Source organism: Salminus brasiliensis, chromosome 7 (genome assembly GCF_030463535.1).
Source record: "Salminus brasiliensis chromosome 7, fSalBra1.hap2, whole genome shotgun sequence".
In the NCBI taxonomy this organism is placed as follows: domain Eukaryota; kingdom Metazoa; phylum Chordata; class Actinopteri; order Characiformes; family Bryconidae; genus Salminus; species Salminus brasiliensis.
This window is the reverse complement of record NC_132884.1, coordinates 43,033,937-43,048,730: the sequence shown is the minus strand read 5'-3', so window position 1 is coordinate 43,048,730 and position 14,794 is coordinate 43,033,937. Positions and strand designations below refer to the sequence as shown.

Sequence of the window (14,794 nt, the reverse complement as noted above, 5' to 3'; positions counted from 1 at the left end):
ATACAGAAACTATTTATACCATATTTATTTGGACGCATCCTGATGTGTTCAGGTGGGAAAGCTGATTTTAATAGAGTTTGTATGGATTCACCAGACTGATTAGTGATACAGCGCCCCCCTCAGTTTGGGGGGATTTGTGATGAACTTGTATTCCGTTCATTTGCATTAATAAAATAAGCTTTCCACTTTAATATAGAATTTTATTTAACAGACAAATTAGACATGAATAATGTGTTTTAAATATGTCATTTCCTTTTGTATGTGTTTTTATTTTGCAACATATTCAATTTAATAAATGCTTTTATCTTTTCATATATAGATACAGTGTTATGGAAAATTATAATTTTATAAATAAATAAATAAATAAATGTGGTGCACCACAGTAATGTCACATTAAATATGTTATTCTACACTACATGGACAAAAGTATTGGGACACCTGCTCATTTAATGTTTCTTCTGAAATCAAGGGTATTAAAAAGCTTATATAGGCTATATTTCAGCCTGTCTGTCTGTCCATCTGTCTGTCTTTCTGCCTGTCTGTTTTTCCAACCTGTCTGTCTCTCCATATTTCTGTCTGTCAACCTGTCTGTCTTTTCATCTTTCTGTCTGTCAACCTGTCTGTCTTTCCATCTGTATTTCTTTCTGCCTGTCTGTCTTTCTGCCTGTCTGTTTTTCCAAACTGCCTGTCTTTTCATCTATCTGTCTTTCAACCTGTCTGTCTCTCCATCTTTCTGTCTGTCAACCTGTCTGTCTCTCCATATTTCTGTCTTTCAGCCTGTCTGTCTTTCCATCTGTATATATTTATATATCTGTATTTTTATGCCTGTCTGTCTTTTAATCTTTCTGTCTTTCAACCTGTCTGTCTTTCCACCTGTCTGTCTTTCTTTCTTTCCATATTTCTGTCTTTTAGCCCGTCTGTCTTTCAACCTGTCTGTCTTTCTGCCTGTCTGTCTTTCTGCCTTTCCAAACTGTCTGTCTTTTCATATTTCTGTCTTTCAGCCTGTCTGTCTTTCCATCTGTATATCTTTCTCCCTGACTGTCTTTCTCTCTATCGTTCTGTCTGTCTATCTTTCAGCCTGTCTGTCATTCCCGTCTCTAACCGTCTGTGTTCCTCTTTCTGTCGAGCTGAACCGTCCTCCAGTCTGGGGCGACGCTGGTGGGAGATGTTGATCCTGCTTTTGTTGGAGTATCTGTCTCTACTGTCCAGAGAAGCAGTGAGGTCAGGATGTTGGATGATGATGATGATGATCACCACCCTACCTCACCACCCCACCTCATCACCCCCAACTCATCACCCCCAACTCATCACCCCCACCTCATCACCCCCACCTCATCATCCCCACCTCATCACCCCCACCTCATCACCCCCAACTCATCACCCCACCTCATCACCCCACCTCATCACCCCCACCTCATCACCCCCAACTCATCACCCCACCTCACCACCCCACCTCATCACCCCCAACTCATCACCCCCACCTCATCATCCCCACCTCATCACCCCCACCTCATCACCCCACCTCATCATCCCCACCTCATCACCCCCACCTCATCACCCCCAACTCATCACCCCCAACTCATCACCCTCAACTCATCACCCCCAACTCATCACCCCCACCTCATCACCCCACCTCATCATCCCCACCTCATCACCCCCACCTCATCACCCCACCTCATCACCCCCAACTCATCACCCTCAACTCATCACCCCACCTCATCACCCCCACCTCATCACCCCACCTCATCACCCCCACCTCATCACCCCCAACTCATCACCCCACCTCACCACCCCACCTCATCACCCCCAACTCATCACCCCCACCTCATCACCCCCACCTCATCACCCCCACCTCATCATCCCCACCTCATCACCCCCACCTCATCACCCCCACCTCATCACCCCCAACTCATCACCCCCAACTCATCACCCTCAACTCATCACCCTCAACTCATCACCCCCAACTCATCACCCCCACCTCATCACCCCACCTCATCATCCCACCTCATCACCCCACCTCATCACCCCCAACTCATCACCCCACCTCATCACCCCCACCTCATCACCCCCAACTCATCCCATCCAAAAGTACTGGATGGAGCTCCACCACCATCATTCCAGAGAACACAGTTCCTCCACTGCTCCACAGCTCCTCAATGCTGGGGGGCTTTATACCCCTCTAGCCCACGCCTGGCATTATTAGGCAGCATGGAGCCAATAGGGTCATGATGTTGATCTGCTCCAGAGGGTCCTATTCTATTGGCAGTACTTCTTCTCTACAGAGACTAGACAAGCTGTGTGTGCATTTGCACATCTGTGTCAGCAATGGGTGCAGTTTAAAGCAGCTGGATGTCTTTATCAGAAGGGGTGTAGTATTGCGTGATGTGCTGTAATCTGACCGGGGTGCACAGACTTTTGCACGACGCTGTATTTATAGTCTGTGTGTTCTCGCCTCTTCTTCGTTCGGCTGTAGTTTGTCCCTGTGTGCGCGCCGTAGTCCGGCCTTACTTCAGAGAGCTGCTCCACGGTCCGGACGTTCCAGTGAAGGTCGAGAGGAGCAGAGGTGCCCCGTTACCGCCCTTAGCGCGCGCGTTAGTGGCGCTGTCTGTTTTATATTCTTATAGATTTGGTGGAAACGGGTGTAATACATTTTCTGAGCCGGTTTTGAGCGTATTGTGTTTAAAATGTGAGCAGTAGAGCTCGCTAACCCTCACTAGCTAACGCTCATTCTGTTAACGGAAGCGGTTAGCTCGTTTAGTTAGCCTAGCCTTGTTTAGCATAGCGTGTCAGAATCTCGGTAATTTTCCTTTTTGCGAGACACATTTATTCCTAAAATGTATTTAAAATATTAATAGATGTAAAGACAGCATTTAGGCATCTTCTGCTTTTTTTTAAATATTTTTTTTTCGCAAAGAAATCGATCGTTATTGTGAAGTTAGCCGCAAAAAATCGTTAACTAACGTAATATTTTCAGTGTTAATTTTCTTAACGATTTAAAACATGACTCATTAAATAATTGTTAAAATTAATTATTTTTAAAAATATTAATGTGACCTTCTGGCGAGTTGCTAGCTAGCTAGCTAGCTAGCTCTCAGTTCCGCCTTAAGGGCCAGTAGAAATGCTGCACTATTTAAGGTGGACCAGGCTATTAGAGCAACTAATAAATAAGGTGTGACTTTCTAACATTTTCTTTAATGCTTCAACTTGGGGCTTTTATTTTGACACTACCTTCTGACATTAGCCGTCCACCATTCAGAAGGAGCCAGAATTGCACGTAATCAGGTGGAGGTGAAGGTGGACCTCACATTGATCCACCTCTAGTTCTGATCTGAGGAGCTGGAGGAGTGGGACCGTCCCCTTTCTCCATAATAATGTTCCCATGTTTTCTTGCCCTTCAGTTTACTGCTCATCTGTGCACCGTAACCTTCCCCCTGTCTAACAGCTGCTCTGCTGATTTTCCCGTCTCTCCGCAGATTTCGCCATGTCCCTCCCAAAGCCCATGATGAGAGGTCTCCTTGCTAAGAGGCTGAGGTTTCACCTGCCCATTGCTTTCTCTCTGGCCCTCTTCGCCGCAGCTGCATTCAAGGTCAGTTGTGTTGTCCTGAAAGTCCTGAGGGTCCTGAAAGTCCTGAGGGTCCTGATAGTCTGGACTAACCTTTAGTGAGACCTGCTTTTCTGATTGACTCCTATTCCAGTTCACAGTAACCGAGCCCCGGAAGAAGGCTTACGCCGAATTCTACAAGACGTACGACTCCACGAAGGAGTTCAATGCCATGAGGGAAGCTGGTATTTTTGAAAGCGTGAGGCCATCTGGTGAATAAGGTGAGCGTCCTGCTCTTTTGGGCCCTGGGTGGAAAGGTGCCCCTGTTCCGTTCTGCCTATTAAAACACGGCTGCATTTAGTGTTGATGTGTGGAGTAACTTGCAGAACACCATATACATTTTCACTGAGGGCCCTATTTTAGCCATCTTTAGGCGAACCACCAACCGTGCACCATGCAGCTTGATTTAGGGGGCGTGTCGTGTGTCTTTGCTATGGTAACGACGGGAAAAGTTCTCCTTGCTCGTCTCGAAACTCTCAGAAGTCATGTACTGAGTCTCTTAATGAATCAGGGGTGTGTTTTGTTTTGGGTGTAACGTGCAGTAATGAACCGATCAGCTTGTCTCTCTCCGCCCCCTTTAAGAGCCAGGTGCGGTCAGTCTGACCTTGGCAGGTTGCTATTTCAGTGGTGTAAAGCGTGGGGGGGGGTGTACGAGCGCCAGGCTGCACACGCCTGTGTTGACAATTCACTGCCAAGATAGCAACGACCGTCTGACTGTTGATGAACGCCTGTCTGGACTGTTTTCAGTCAGTGGAGCTCCTGCTGTGGAGCTTTTCTGCTGCTGAGATTCACAGCAATACTCCAGAAACTGACCTGAACACCCCTCATTTCAGACCACCGCTCCCATCAGTGTAGAGAAATTCACAAGCAGCGCTGCTGATTAAACCACGCAGGAGGAAGGAGTGAAGATAGACTGTTGGTGGGGTGGAAGATGGCTATGAGCATCGCGATGCACCTTGTGCAGGGTGTAAGATAGGGTCCGAATTTATTGCACTTATTTTGAATAAATTCTGACGACTGTTGTAAAATAAGAACGGTTGAAATATGAGTTTAGTCTAATAAATAGATGTGATTATTTCCATTGAATATACATAATGTAATGAATTGAGATAATGATAATTATCCCACATTTTATTGCAGTAAAAACAGCCTGAATTTACGGTCAAGCGTTTTCCTTGAATGGTCTGTACAGCAGTTTAACCCTGCCCTCTATTTTCAACCTCATGAGGAGTGTCCGAGACCTGACCGTTGGCAGCCAGTCGATACAGAGCTTATTTCTGTATGCTGGTAGACAGCCTTTTTAATTCTGTTTAAGTATTAGACTGGGGAATGTTTTAGGTGCACATAAACACCCATTAAAATCATAAATGTGCAGAAATCAGTGAATGGAGAGCAGGGTCAGATCAGGGACTTTTGATCATATTAGTTGTACTATTACATTTACTGGTGCAACAATAATAAAAATAATTACTAATAAATAAATATAAAAAATAGAATCAGATCAGGATGATTTAAAAAAAGTGGTTATTGATTAGTTGTGGTTGTTATTGAAAACTGGTCGTTAATAGAGGGGGACTAGTAAACACTGTAGCACAGAGATGACTCTCAGTCGAGCTGTAGTCCCTCTCCTCCCACTCCCTCTCCTCTCTCTACCAGGTAGGAGGAGGATCTTTACACTAGATGAATTTTGGAAACTGGGCCCTGATGAGGTGTGGGCGTAATCCTGCGAGTCTCAGGCTTCTCTCTGGGCAGAGGTTTAAACCTGTGGTTGCCACCCCTGCTCCTGGAGAGCTACCCTCTCATTGACTTGGGTCTGACCCGAACTCGCCCACCTCATCCAACTAACCGCTGTCCTCAGAGGGCCTTGATTGGCTGAATGGGGTGTGTTGGGTTTGGGTTGGAGTTAAAATCCGCAGGAAGACGCTCTGAAGAAAGTTCTGATTGCTGAGGGTGGGCCGTAATGTAAGACTAGCTGTTCCAGTTTAGTCTAAAGTGACTAAACAGCATTTCTGTGGGAAGAGCTGCTAAAGGGACGCTCCCCCCCCCCTTTTGTGGGAGGTTTTGTACCCCAAAGGTCCAAAAGTGGGGGGGGACTGCATCTAATCAATTAGCAAAATGAGAAAACTGCTGAATTGAGCCTCTCATTTATTTATGTATTTATATATTCAATATCACAATCACCGTTTTTAGGAAACACACCCTACAGCAGGGGGAGAAACGGTGCCTTTCATAGGCTCATGCAGCATTGTCATTTTATACAGAATATTTATTATAAATAACGTACCCAAACTAATTTACTTTGCTTCTTCTGTCTTGTACAGGTGATGTCTACCACTGCATTCCTGGCCTGCTGTTCCCTGTACCTTAATTAATTATTGGATGTGAACATTGGTATCTGATGTTCTCGTGATGTTATAAATAAACTATTCTGAACTTGTCGTCCTGCAGTGACTCTCTCTGGACCACTGTGTGGAATAAAACGTCCTTAGACCCTTTACATGCCTTGGCTACTTGGTCATTTGGCCACTCTCACCCAGTACGTTTGGTCAGTTGAATGAAAAGCTTGACCCTGTTTAGGATGGTGAAAGCTTGCGGGATGCCGTGTGTGTGTGTGTGTATAAAGTGGAGGAAATAAGTATTTGACCCCCCACTGACTTTAAAAGTTTTAATACAAAAAAAATTATGAAATGTCTCCATTTTATGCCAGCTTTAGTTTAACAGTGAGACACAATATCAAAAGACAAGCTGAGGAAAATGACATGAAATGAGAAATAAAAATTTACTTTAATTTCATTGAAGGAAATAAATAGTGAAACATCGTTAACACTTGGTGGCAAAACCCTTGTTGGCGAGCAGAGCAGTCAGACGTTTCTTGTAATTATTATTTTTTTTATGAGGTTTGCTCACCCTTCAGGAGTGATTCTGGCCCACTCCTCTCTGCAGATCATCTCCAAATCCTTAAAGTCTTTAGGCGTGCATTTGGAAACGCGAAGCTTCAGCTCTCTCCAGAGATATAGATGTTCTATGGGATTGAGGTCAGGAGACTGGCTAGACCTTTCCATGACCTTAATATGCTTCTTATGGAGCCACTCCTTTGTTTCCTTGGCTGTGTGTTTTTGGTGGTTGTCATGCTGGAAGTCCCATCCACGACCCATTTTCAGTGCCCTGGCAGAGGCAAGGAGGTTGTCACCCAGGATTTTGTGATACATGGCCCCGTTCATCTTCCCGTCGATGCGGAGAAGTTGGCCTGTGCCCTTAAAAGAAAAACACCCCCAAAACATAATACTTCCTCCACCATGCTTGATGGTGGGGACGGTGTTCCCAGCTCAATTTTGGTCTCATCTGACCACAGCACCTTCTCCCAGTGTCTCTCAGAGTCATTAATATGTTCATTGGCGAACATCTTGAGGTGGGTCTGGACATGAGCCTTCTTGAGCAGAGGAACCTTGCGTTCACTGCAGGATTGTAAACCATTGCGTCTCAGTGTATTACCAATGGTTTTTTGGAGACTGTGGTCCCAGCTGCCTTGAGATCATTAACCAGCTCCTCCCGTGTAGGTCTTGGCTGATTTTGAACCTTTCTCATGCTCAGTGAGACTCTACGAGGTGATATCTTGCATGGAGCTCCAGGCCTCGGTCGACTGACAGTAATGTTGTACTTCTTCCACTTCCGAATAATTGCACCAACAGTCCTCACCTTCTCATCCAGCTTCTTACTTATGGCTTTGTAGCCCATTCCAGCCTTGTGTAGGTCAACAGTTTTGTCCCTGACCTCTTCAGACAGCTCTTTAGTCTTGCCCATGGTGGAGCTGTTGGAGCGTCACTGAGTCTCTTGGCAGGTGGTTTTTTACACAGGTGACAATTTGGGACAGGTGTCTCTCATGCAGGTAAGGACTTCACTGAGATTAGTGTGTTAGTGGTCTGTGGGAGTCAACATTAGTCATGTTTTTAGGGGATCAAATATTTAGTTCCCTCAATAAAGTGCAAATTATTCTTTTTATTTAAATATTATTTCATTTTCTAGATTTTTGTTTTGATATTCCATCTCTCGCTATTAAAATGAAGCTCCCATAAAACTCAGACTGTTTCATTATTTGTCAGAGTAAATACTTTCAAAATCAGTGAGGGGTCAAATACTTATTTCCTCCACTGTATATATATATATATATATAAACTTTTAATTCATTTATTAATTTTTGACCTGATAAGACCACCATGTTCACCATTAGTGTTGAACACGGATGGAATTTGGCCTCTGCAATGAATACACACACACCACACACACACACACACACACACGCCTGGAGTGCCTGGGGAGCAGAGAGGGTGACGGGCCTTACTCCAGGGCCCAACAGTAACAGCTGGGCATTGAACCCACAACCCTGTCCTCAATAGCCTGGTGCACTAACCGTTGCGCCCCCACCCGAGTGGGGAAGCTAAGACTGGTTCTCAGTGTTTAAGGAGCTACATGACAACAAACCTCTGAATCCAGAAGACAGTTTTTTATTATTAGAAATATAAACTGATTTTAATGAGCGGTAGTCGTTCAGGAGTTGGGTAATTGCTGCTAGTCCAAGTTTGGAGCAGATCAATGTACTGAACCTATTGGCTCCATGCTGCCTAATGCCAGGCGTGGGGGGGGCAGTGGTGGCTCAGCGGTTAGAGCGCCGGTGCCCCCCTGCCCCTGGTGCACTAGTACACCTTTACCTCTAGAGGGGTATAAAGCAGCATTGAGCTGTGGAGCAGTGGAAGAACTGTGCTCTGTGGAATGATGGTGGTGGAGCTCCATCATCAGATTCAGTCAAAAGTCTGCATAAATAAGTGGTTTAGATGTAAAGTCATTCAGAGTGGGGTTTGGTGGGTTCTAGATAACCTTACCCAGTCAGAGCTGTTCTATAGTGGAGGTGAATAGAAGCAGAAAGTTCTTCAACCTTATTATTATATTTAATTATTATATAAAAACACCTGAGACACCTGAGTTTTGAGAAAATTCTGGGTCTAAAACGTGGTTATGGGACCCATACAGGGTGCTAAATTACAAAATATTCCCCAAAGATTACAGACTATTTTATCTTCAACATTATTACATAAATAATTAATAAATTCAATTCAAGTAAATAAATTATTAAATAAATAAAATTATTATTTAAAATACTTTTAGTGCATCGTTACAATTTTAAAAACACATTTTTTCTCCGGGACTTTTAATATGAAGTGTATTTTCCCTTCTGGTTTACTGCGTGATCTAATACAACCCCCGATCTTCAAATAATGAGGCCCGTGACACTAGTTTCAAATCCCGGAAGCTGCCCAGCGGCACAGCGTTTGTAGATCAGCGAAACTGCGGCTCGCCTGACGCGGATGCGTGTGGATTCGACGATCTACATGCCATCGGGTAGAACGATTGGGTAGACGGATTAGTTAGAAATCTGCGAAACGGCGCAGCTTCGTTTGGACACGGCTATTATTGTTTTTGATGCAAACGGAAGGACCAACTTTAACGTGTGGCAACCTCGAGACATTTTAAAGAGCTGGCTATTTGTCGTTTCTGCTGATTTGTGCAAAAAAAAGGCCAGTGTGAGGATTATTTTGCTTTTAAGTGGGGGGTACAGCTGGTTTTGGACGGTTGGTAAGTCGCCAGTTGATCGTTTGCACCGATTTGATAAGTTAGTTAGCTCGGTAGCTAATTATTCCTTGCTAAAACGGCGCTTGTTCGAATTGTCCGTTCCACCTTAAATTCTGCAGCTAGTTACATTCAGGCGCCCGAGGCGCCTGAATGTAACTAGCTGCAGAATTTAAGGTGGAACGGACAATTCGAATGACAAGTCAAATACAGCCTTAAATGGCTAAGATTAATAAGTTAATCACAATTTTAGGACATTTAAGTATTACGTAGCGAGCTAGAATCACTATTTATGTAATTACTATTTTTTAAAAATATATTTTGGTGGTCGTGTTTATCGTCAGTGATCAACGGAAGCTAGCTAGCGCTAGCCACCTAGCTAGCGATCTACCACATCCCTCGCCAGTCGTTTATTTAATGTTTGTTTTTTAATGCTTATCTACTAAAATACTTCTCACTAATACTGGTTAACTAGCTAAATTAGACCTAACAAATATGTGGATAAATTCAACACAGTATAAGAAGTTCAAGTTTAGCCTGCTAGCCACATAAGGACAGGTGCCCCGCGCGAGCTTACTGGGCAAATGTTTGTGGACACCCCTTCTAATGACCTCATTCAGCTACATCCAGTATTTTTGGGAGGAGTTGGGGATGCTGATGATGCTGATGCTGATGCTGAGGCTGAGGTGGTGGGATGGTGATCATCCAACATCCCGACCTCACTGAATGCAATCAATCAAATCCTCACAGCAGTGTTCCTCCAAAATCTAGTAGAAAGCCTTCCTCCCTGGGCAGGGGAGACAGTTACTTCAATAAAAGCAGGATCAGCTAGTTAAGAAACTGTGAATAAGCCGGTGTCCAAATACTTTTGTCAATTTTTGTAGTGTATAGGTGTGTTCATGGTGTGTTTGCTTTTCGGTCTTCGCAGGTGCGCAGAGACTGATCCGTCACTCAGGCGACTTCCTGGCCCACACATGAACGCAGGATTCCTTCTCGGCTGCGCTGAGCGCCATGCCTGACCGGGATAGCGCCTACCTGGCAGGTGGCGGCGGAGGCAGCAGCGGGGCAGGGGTGGGTTCAGGGGTAGTGGGGGAGGACGGAGGAGCCGGCTCGGGGTTGCCTGGAGGCGGAGAGGGCAGAGGGGGCGTCGGCGGAAGCACGGCCGGCTGCGGTGGGGGTGGCGGCGGGTCTGGGGCCATGGGATGCGGCGGGGCCCTGGGCAACGGGCATAACTGTGGGGGAGCCGGCGGGGGCTTCGGCGCCGGCCTGGCGTTAGACGGCGTGTGCCGGGACTTCTTGCGCAATGTGTGCAAGCGTGGCAAGCGGTGCCGGTTCCGCCACCCGGACTTCAACGAGGTGCCGGATCTGGGCGTGCAGAAGAACGAGTTCATCTTCTGCCACGATCACCAGAACAAGGAGTGCGTGCGCGCCAACTGCCGCTTCGTCCACGGCTCCAAGGAGGACGAGGACTACTACAAGAAGACGGGCGAGCTGCCCCTGTGGCTGCGGTGGAAAGTGGCCGCGGGCTTGGGCCTGTCGCCTACGGACCTCCCGCAGAACCGGGGGGAGGCCCCCATCTGCAGGGACTACCTGAAGGGGGAGTGCCAGCGGGGCAACAAGTGCAAGTTTCGGCACGTGCGGAAAGACCATGAACTCGAGGCGTCTCGGGTCGGCATGGGGGGCATGATGGGTGTCGCCGGTGGGGTGAGCGGGATGGTGAATGCCGGCGGTGGGGGAGTAGGAGGTGGTGGCGGCGGCGGCGGTGTTGGAGGTGGCGGCGGGGCCTGTGGTGGGATTTCCGGACTGGTCGGGGGTGGCGGAGGGAACCTGATGGGGATAGGGAGCCCCAACCTGGGAGGCTGCAGAGAACAGGGGCTGTGCGGCGGCGGAGGAGGGGGCTCCATGGGCAGCTGTCTGGCCATAGGGGCTGTGGGACAGCGGCGCTACGACAGGGGTCCCTGTTCGGTTTACGACCCGCTGTTTGAGAACGGGCTGTTCGAGGCTGGGCCGCTGGAGGCCCCTGTGGACCACACTACTCTCCAGCTGAAGAGAAGGCGATTGGAAGGACTGCGATTGGTTGACGGTGCAGGTGGAGGTCACTATGACCTGGGGGTGCAGGCCACCCTGACCACCCGGCCGCTGGAGTACCGCCTCCTTGAGGAGGAGAACGCTTTGCTGAGGAAGAGGGTGGAGGAGCTCAAGAAACAGGTGAGGGACTACTCACTCAGGGACTCTTTAGGGACTACTTTCTGTAGCCGCACTACACCCTGCAGCATGTATCCCTCCACCATTTTAATGATCTGGTTCTAAAAGCAGGTTCTAGAGCCGAACTCTTCTCAGAACTCTGGTAGAACAGTGTCTCAGGCATCAGGCAGCGTCTTCATCACCATTAGGTGAAGAACTTTCTGTGAGGAGCTTTAGTTTATTAGAGCTTCAGACGTCTGCTTCCCTTCACCTCCACTGTAGAACAGCTCCAATCTTATTAATTATTTAATATCATATTTTTTTTATCTCATTATCTAATTATCTCATTATATTTTATCATATTTTAACTGCAGTGATTTTTAATTATATTTTAAACCATAAATAATAAGACCAGAGCTAATAAGACCTCAGCTGACAGGTAAACAGGTTTGGGTTGGACCCGGTCAGCTGTAGCATCACTTTAGTGCACAGGCTTATTACCTCACTAACATTAATATTAACATACTGATGAAGACGATCATATGGAATTTGATCAATATCCCCCAGCCCTGTGAGGAGAGCTGCTCTAATGGATGCAGCTGGAGCAGTAGAGTCATACTGGGTTATGTGGAAATATCATAAATGATGTAGATCTTCAACAGAGCATCCATTTGAGCAGCGGCAGATAGTCTCCGACTGACCTATTGGTATTCTGTTGGAGACGGGGCTGCAGTCTGTGCCTTACAGTAATCGCTCTGTCCTTCTGTTTGTTTTTGGCCCATCCAAATGTTATCAGTGTTTTGGACAGTCGATTTTTAGATCACCTGATTAAACTGGTCCTGTTTTAATGAGCACTTTCTATATTTTTTATAGGTTCTACGCTTTACCGGAGAACATATACAGTAATGATGATGGTGGAACCTTTTTTGGTGCTATATAGAGTTTAGTTCTTTCACACACTGCATAAAGTTTCACTGTTCTGTTCTTATGTAATACATTTCGCAAAGAAGTAACATTAAAATATCCATCTAAAGTAATTAAAAATATATATTTATTAATTAATTATAATAAACAATTTATCTCAAGTCTTTTTGGAGCTTTTATATTGATCCATTTGTTTATCAAGAAATAAATATGAACCTATTGGCACCATGCTGCCTAATAATGCCAGGCGTGGGCTAGAGGGGTATAAAGCCCCCCAGCATTGAAGAGCTGTGTTCTCTGGAATGATGGTGGAGGAGCTCCATCCAGTACTTTTGGGATGGGTTGGGGATGATGAGGTGGGGTGGTGATCATAATCCATCATCATCCAACATCCTGACCTCACTAATGCTCTTGTTGCTGAATGCAATCAAACCCTCACAGCAATGCTCCTCCAGAATCTAGTAGAAAGTCTTCTTCTCTGGACAGTAGAGACAGTTACTCCAACAGAAGCAGGATCAGCTCTTTTTAATCCTCTTGATTTTAGAAGAAACAGTGAATGAGCAGGTGTCCCAATACTTTTGTCCATATATATTTTATATTTTCTCTCCACTCTTCAGGTCTCCAACCTCATCGCCACCAATGAAGTCCTGCTGGAGCAGAACGCTCAGTTCCGCAGCCAGGCTAAAGTCATGACCCTCTCATCCACCCCCACCCCAGCCGAGCAGAATCTGGCACCCCCTGTTGGCTCTGTGAGCTCCTACAACCATGGCATTGCCCAGACACACACCACCCTGAGCAGCGCCGGCCTCCAGCCTCGCCCCGTTACCCAGCAGGACCTGGTCGCGCCGACTGGAGCCCCTACGGCCCCCCCATCAAACGCTGCACCCCCGACTGCACCACCCCCCCACCTTAACCCAGAGATCGCCCCGCTCTCTGCTGCGCTCGCTCAGACTATCGCACAGGGCATGGCCCCGCCTGTTTCCATGGCGCCTGTGGCGGTTTCCGTGGCGCCGGTTGCCGTGTCCATGGCACAGCCCATGCCGGGCATCACGATGAGTCACGCCACGACGCCGATGGTGTCCTATCCCATTGCAAGTCAGAGTATGCGGATCACCACCCTGCCCCATTAGTCTGGATGCGGGCAGACACTGGTCATCTTCCCCCCATGAGGGCTTCAGCTACGACGCTTTCACACCAGCACCCTGAGCTACGAGGAGACCCAGCAGCTCCCAGCCTGACCCGTGTCTAAATGGCCAGGGGGTTCTGACTGACTTCGAACCAGTGAAGTGTCCGAACTTGATTACACGGCACAGACGCCTCGTGATGATGAACGAGGAGGTGAACTGACATGATCAGAAATTCTTTTTTATTTGATTCTGTGACTGATGAGATTTTGTGTGACGTGATTTTCAATCTTTTTGCACAAAATGAATGAAATGATCAACCACTATAAAGTCTGCTCTGTTTTGTTGCATGATGAGTAAATAATACACAGCCAACACCAGCCTCAAATACACCATGTCCAAATGTTTGTGGACACCTCTTCTAATTAATGCATTCAGCTACTTTAAGCTGCACCCATTGCTGACACATGTGCAAATACACACACACAACCTGTCTAGTCTCTGTAGAGAAGAAGTACTGCCATCATGAAGCTATTGACACCATGCTGCCTAATAATGCCAGGCGTGGGCTAGAGGGGTATAAAGCCCCCCAGCATTGAGGAGCTGTGGAGCAGTGGAAGAACTGTGTTCTCTGGAATGATGGTGGTGGAGCTCCATCCAGTACTTTTGGATGGGATGAGGTGGGGAGTTAAGGATGATGAGGTGGGGTGGTGATCATCGTCCAACATCCTGACCTCACTAACGCTCTTGTAGCAGAATGCAATCAAATCCTCACAGTAATGCTCCTCCAAAATCCAGTAGAAAGCAACACCCATGCCAATATGAAGGACACATAGAAGTATGTGGGCAGTGACCGTTACAATGTTTGAAATTACCATATTCATTTTCATACGTAAAGGAAGTATAAGATTGTCACAGAATGCAATCAAATCCTCACAGCAGTGTTCCTCCATCAAATCTAGTAGAAAGTCTTCTCTGGACAGTAGAGACAGTTACTCCAGCTCTTTTAATACCCTTGATTTCAGAAGAAAGAATGAACAATGAGCAGGTGTCCCAATACTTTTGTCCATATGGTGTCATACAGTTTTACAGTGAAAAGTCTTGGTGGGTCACTTTATAAATTGGCTCCTTTGTGAGTGGAATCCTCTTCCTTTGTCCCAGCACCTTCACTTGATTGCAAATGGGGTATTTATAATAATAATAATTATAATAATAATATTTATTATTATTATTATTTATAAAATGATGAAGGTTTTTTAGACATTTTGCTGCAAATTTCTACAAAACAAATGAAAACTCAAAAAGCAACAATTCCACCTTAAACCAGCAGCTTCAGCAT

At 46.3% G+C, this 14,794-nt stretch overlaps 2 protein-coding genes across 3 annotated transcripts; both read left to right on the top strand.

The window, feature by feature from the left end:
• The first annotated feature begins 2,452 nt into the window (after positions 1 to 2,452).
• cox6c (cytochrome c oxidase subunit 6C) lies at positions 2,453 to 6,096 on the top strand. Of its 2 annotated transcripts, none has more exons than XM_072683229.1 (4): positions 2,453 to 2,563; positions 3,474 to 3,586; positions 3,696 to 3,822; positions 5,923 to 6,096. In XM_072683229.1, exons 2-3 carry the CDS (start codon positions 3,482 to 3,484, stop codon positions 3,819 to 3,821), a joined length of 231 nt encoding a protein of 76 aa, XP_072539330.1. In that variant the 5' UTR covers positions 2,453 to 2,563; positions 3,474 to 3,481; the 3' UTR covers position 3,822; positions 5,923 to 6,096. The 2 variants fall into 2 exon arrangements, with proteins under 2 accessions (XP_072539330.1, XP_072539332.1); XM_072683231.1 differs by having other exon boundaries at positions 2,504 to 2,591.
• A 2,994-nt stretch (positions 6,097 to 9,090) lies between these two features.
• zc3h10 (zinc finger CCCH-type containing 10) lies at positions 9,091 to 13,775 on the top strand. The gene is made up of 3 exons (XM_072683228.1): positions 9,091 to 9,229; positions 10,152 to 11,431; positions 12,949 to 13,775. Exons 2-3 carry the CDS (start codon positions 10,235 to 10,237, stop codon positions 13,459 to 13,461), a joined length of 1,710 nt encoding a protein of 569 aa, XP_072539329.1. The 5' UTR covers positions 9,091 to 9,229; positions 10,152 to 10,234; the 3' UTR covers positions 13,462 to 13,775.
• Positions 13,776 to 14,794: the final 1,019 nt, after the last annotated feature.

Excerpts from the sequence above, each read along its gene's own strand:
- cox6c (XM_072683229.1), top strand. The coding sequence starts at position 3,482 with ATGTCCCTCCCAAAGCCCATGATGAGAGGTCTCCTTGCTAAGAGGCTG. Across the intron at positions 3,587-3,695 it reads TCGCCGCAGCTGCATTCAAG|TTCACAGTAACCGAGCCCCG; the intron begins GTCAGTTGTGTT and ends CTCCTATTCCAG.
- zc3h10 (XM_072683228.1), top strand. The coding sequence starts at position 10,235 with ATGCCTGACCGGGATAGCGCCTACCTGGCAGGTGGCGGCGGAGGCAGC. Across the intron at positions 11,432-12,948 it reads TGGAGGAGCTCAAGAAACAG|GTCTCCAACCTCATCGCCAC; the intron begins GTGAGGGACTAC and ends TCCACTCTTCAG.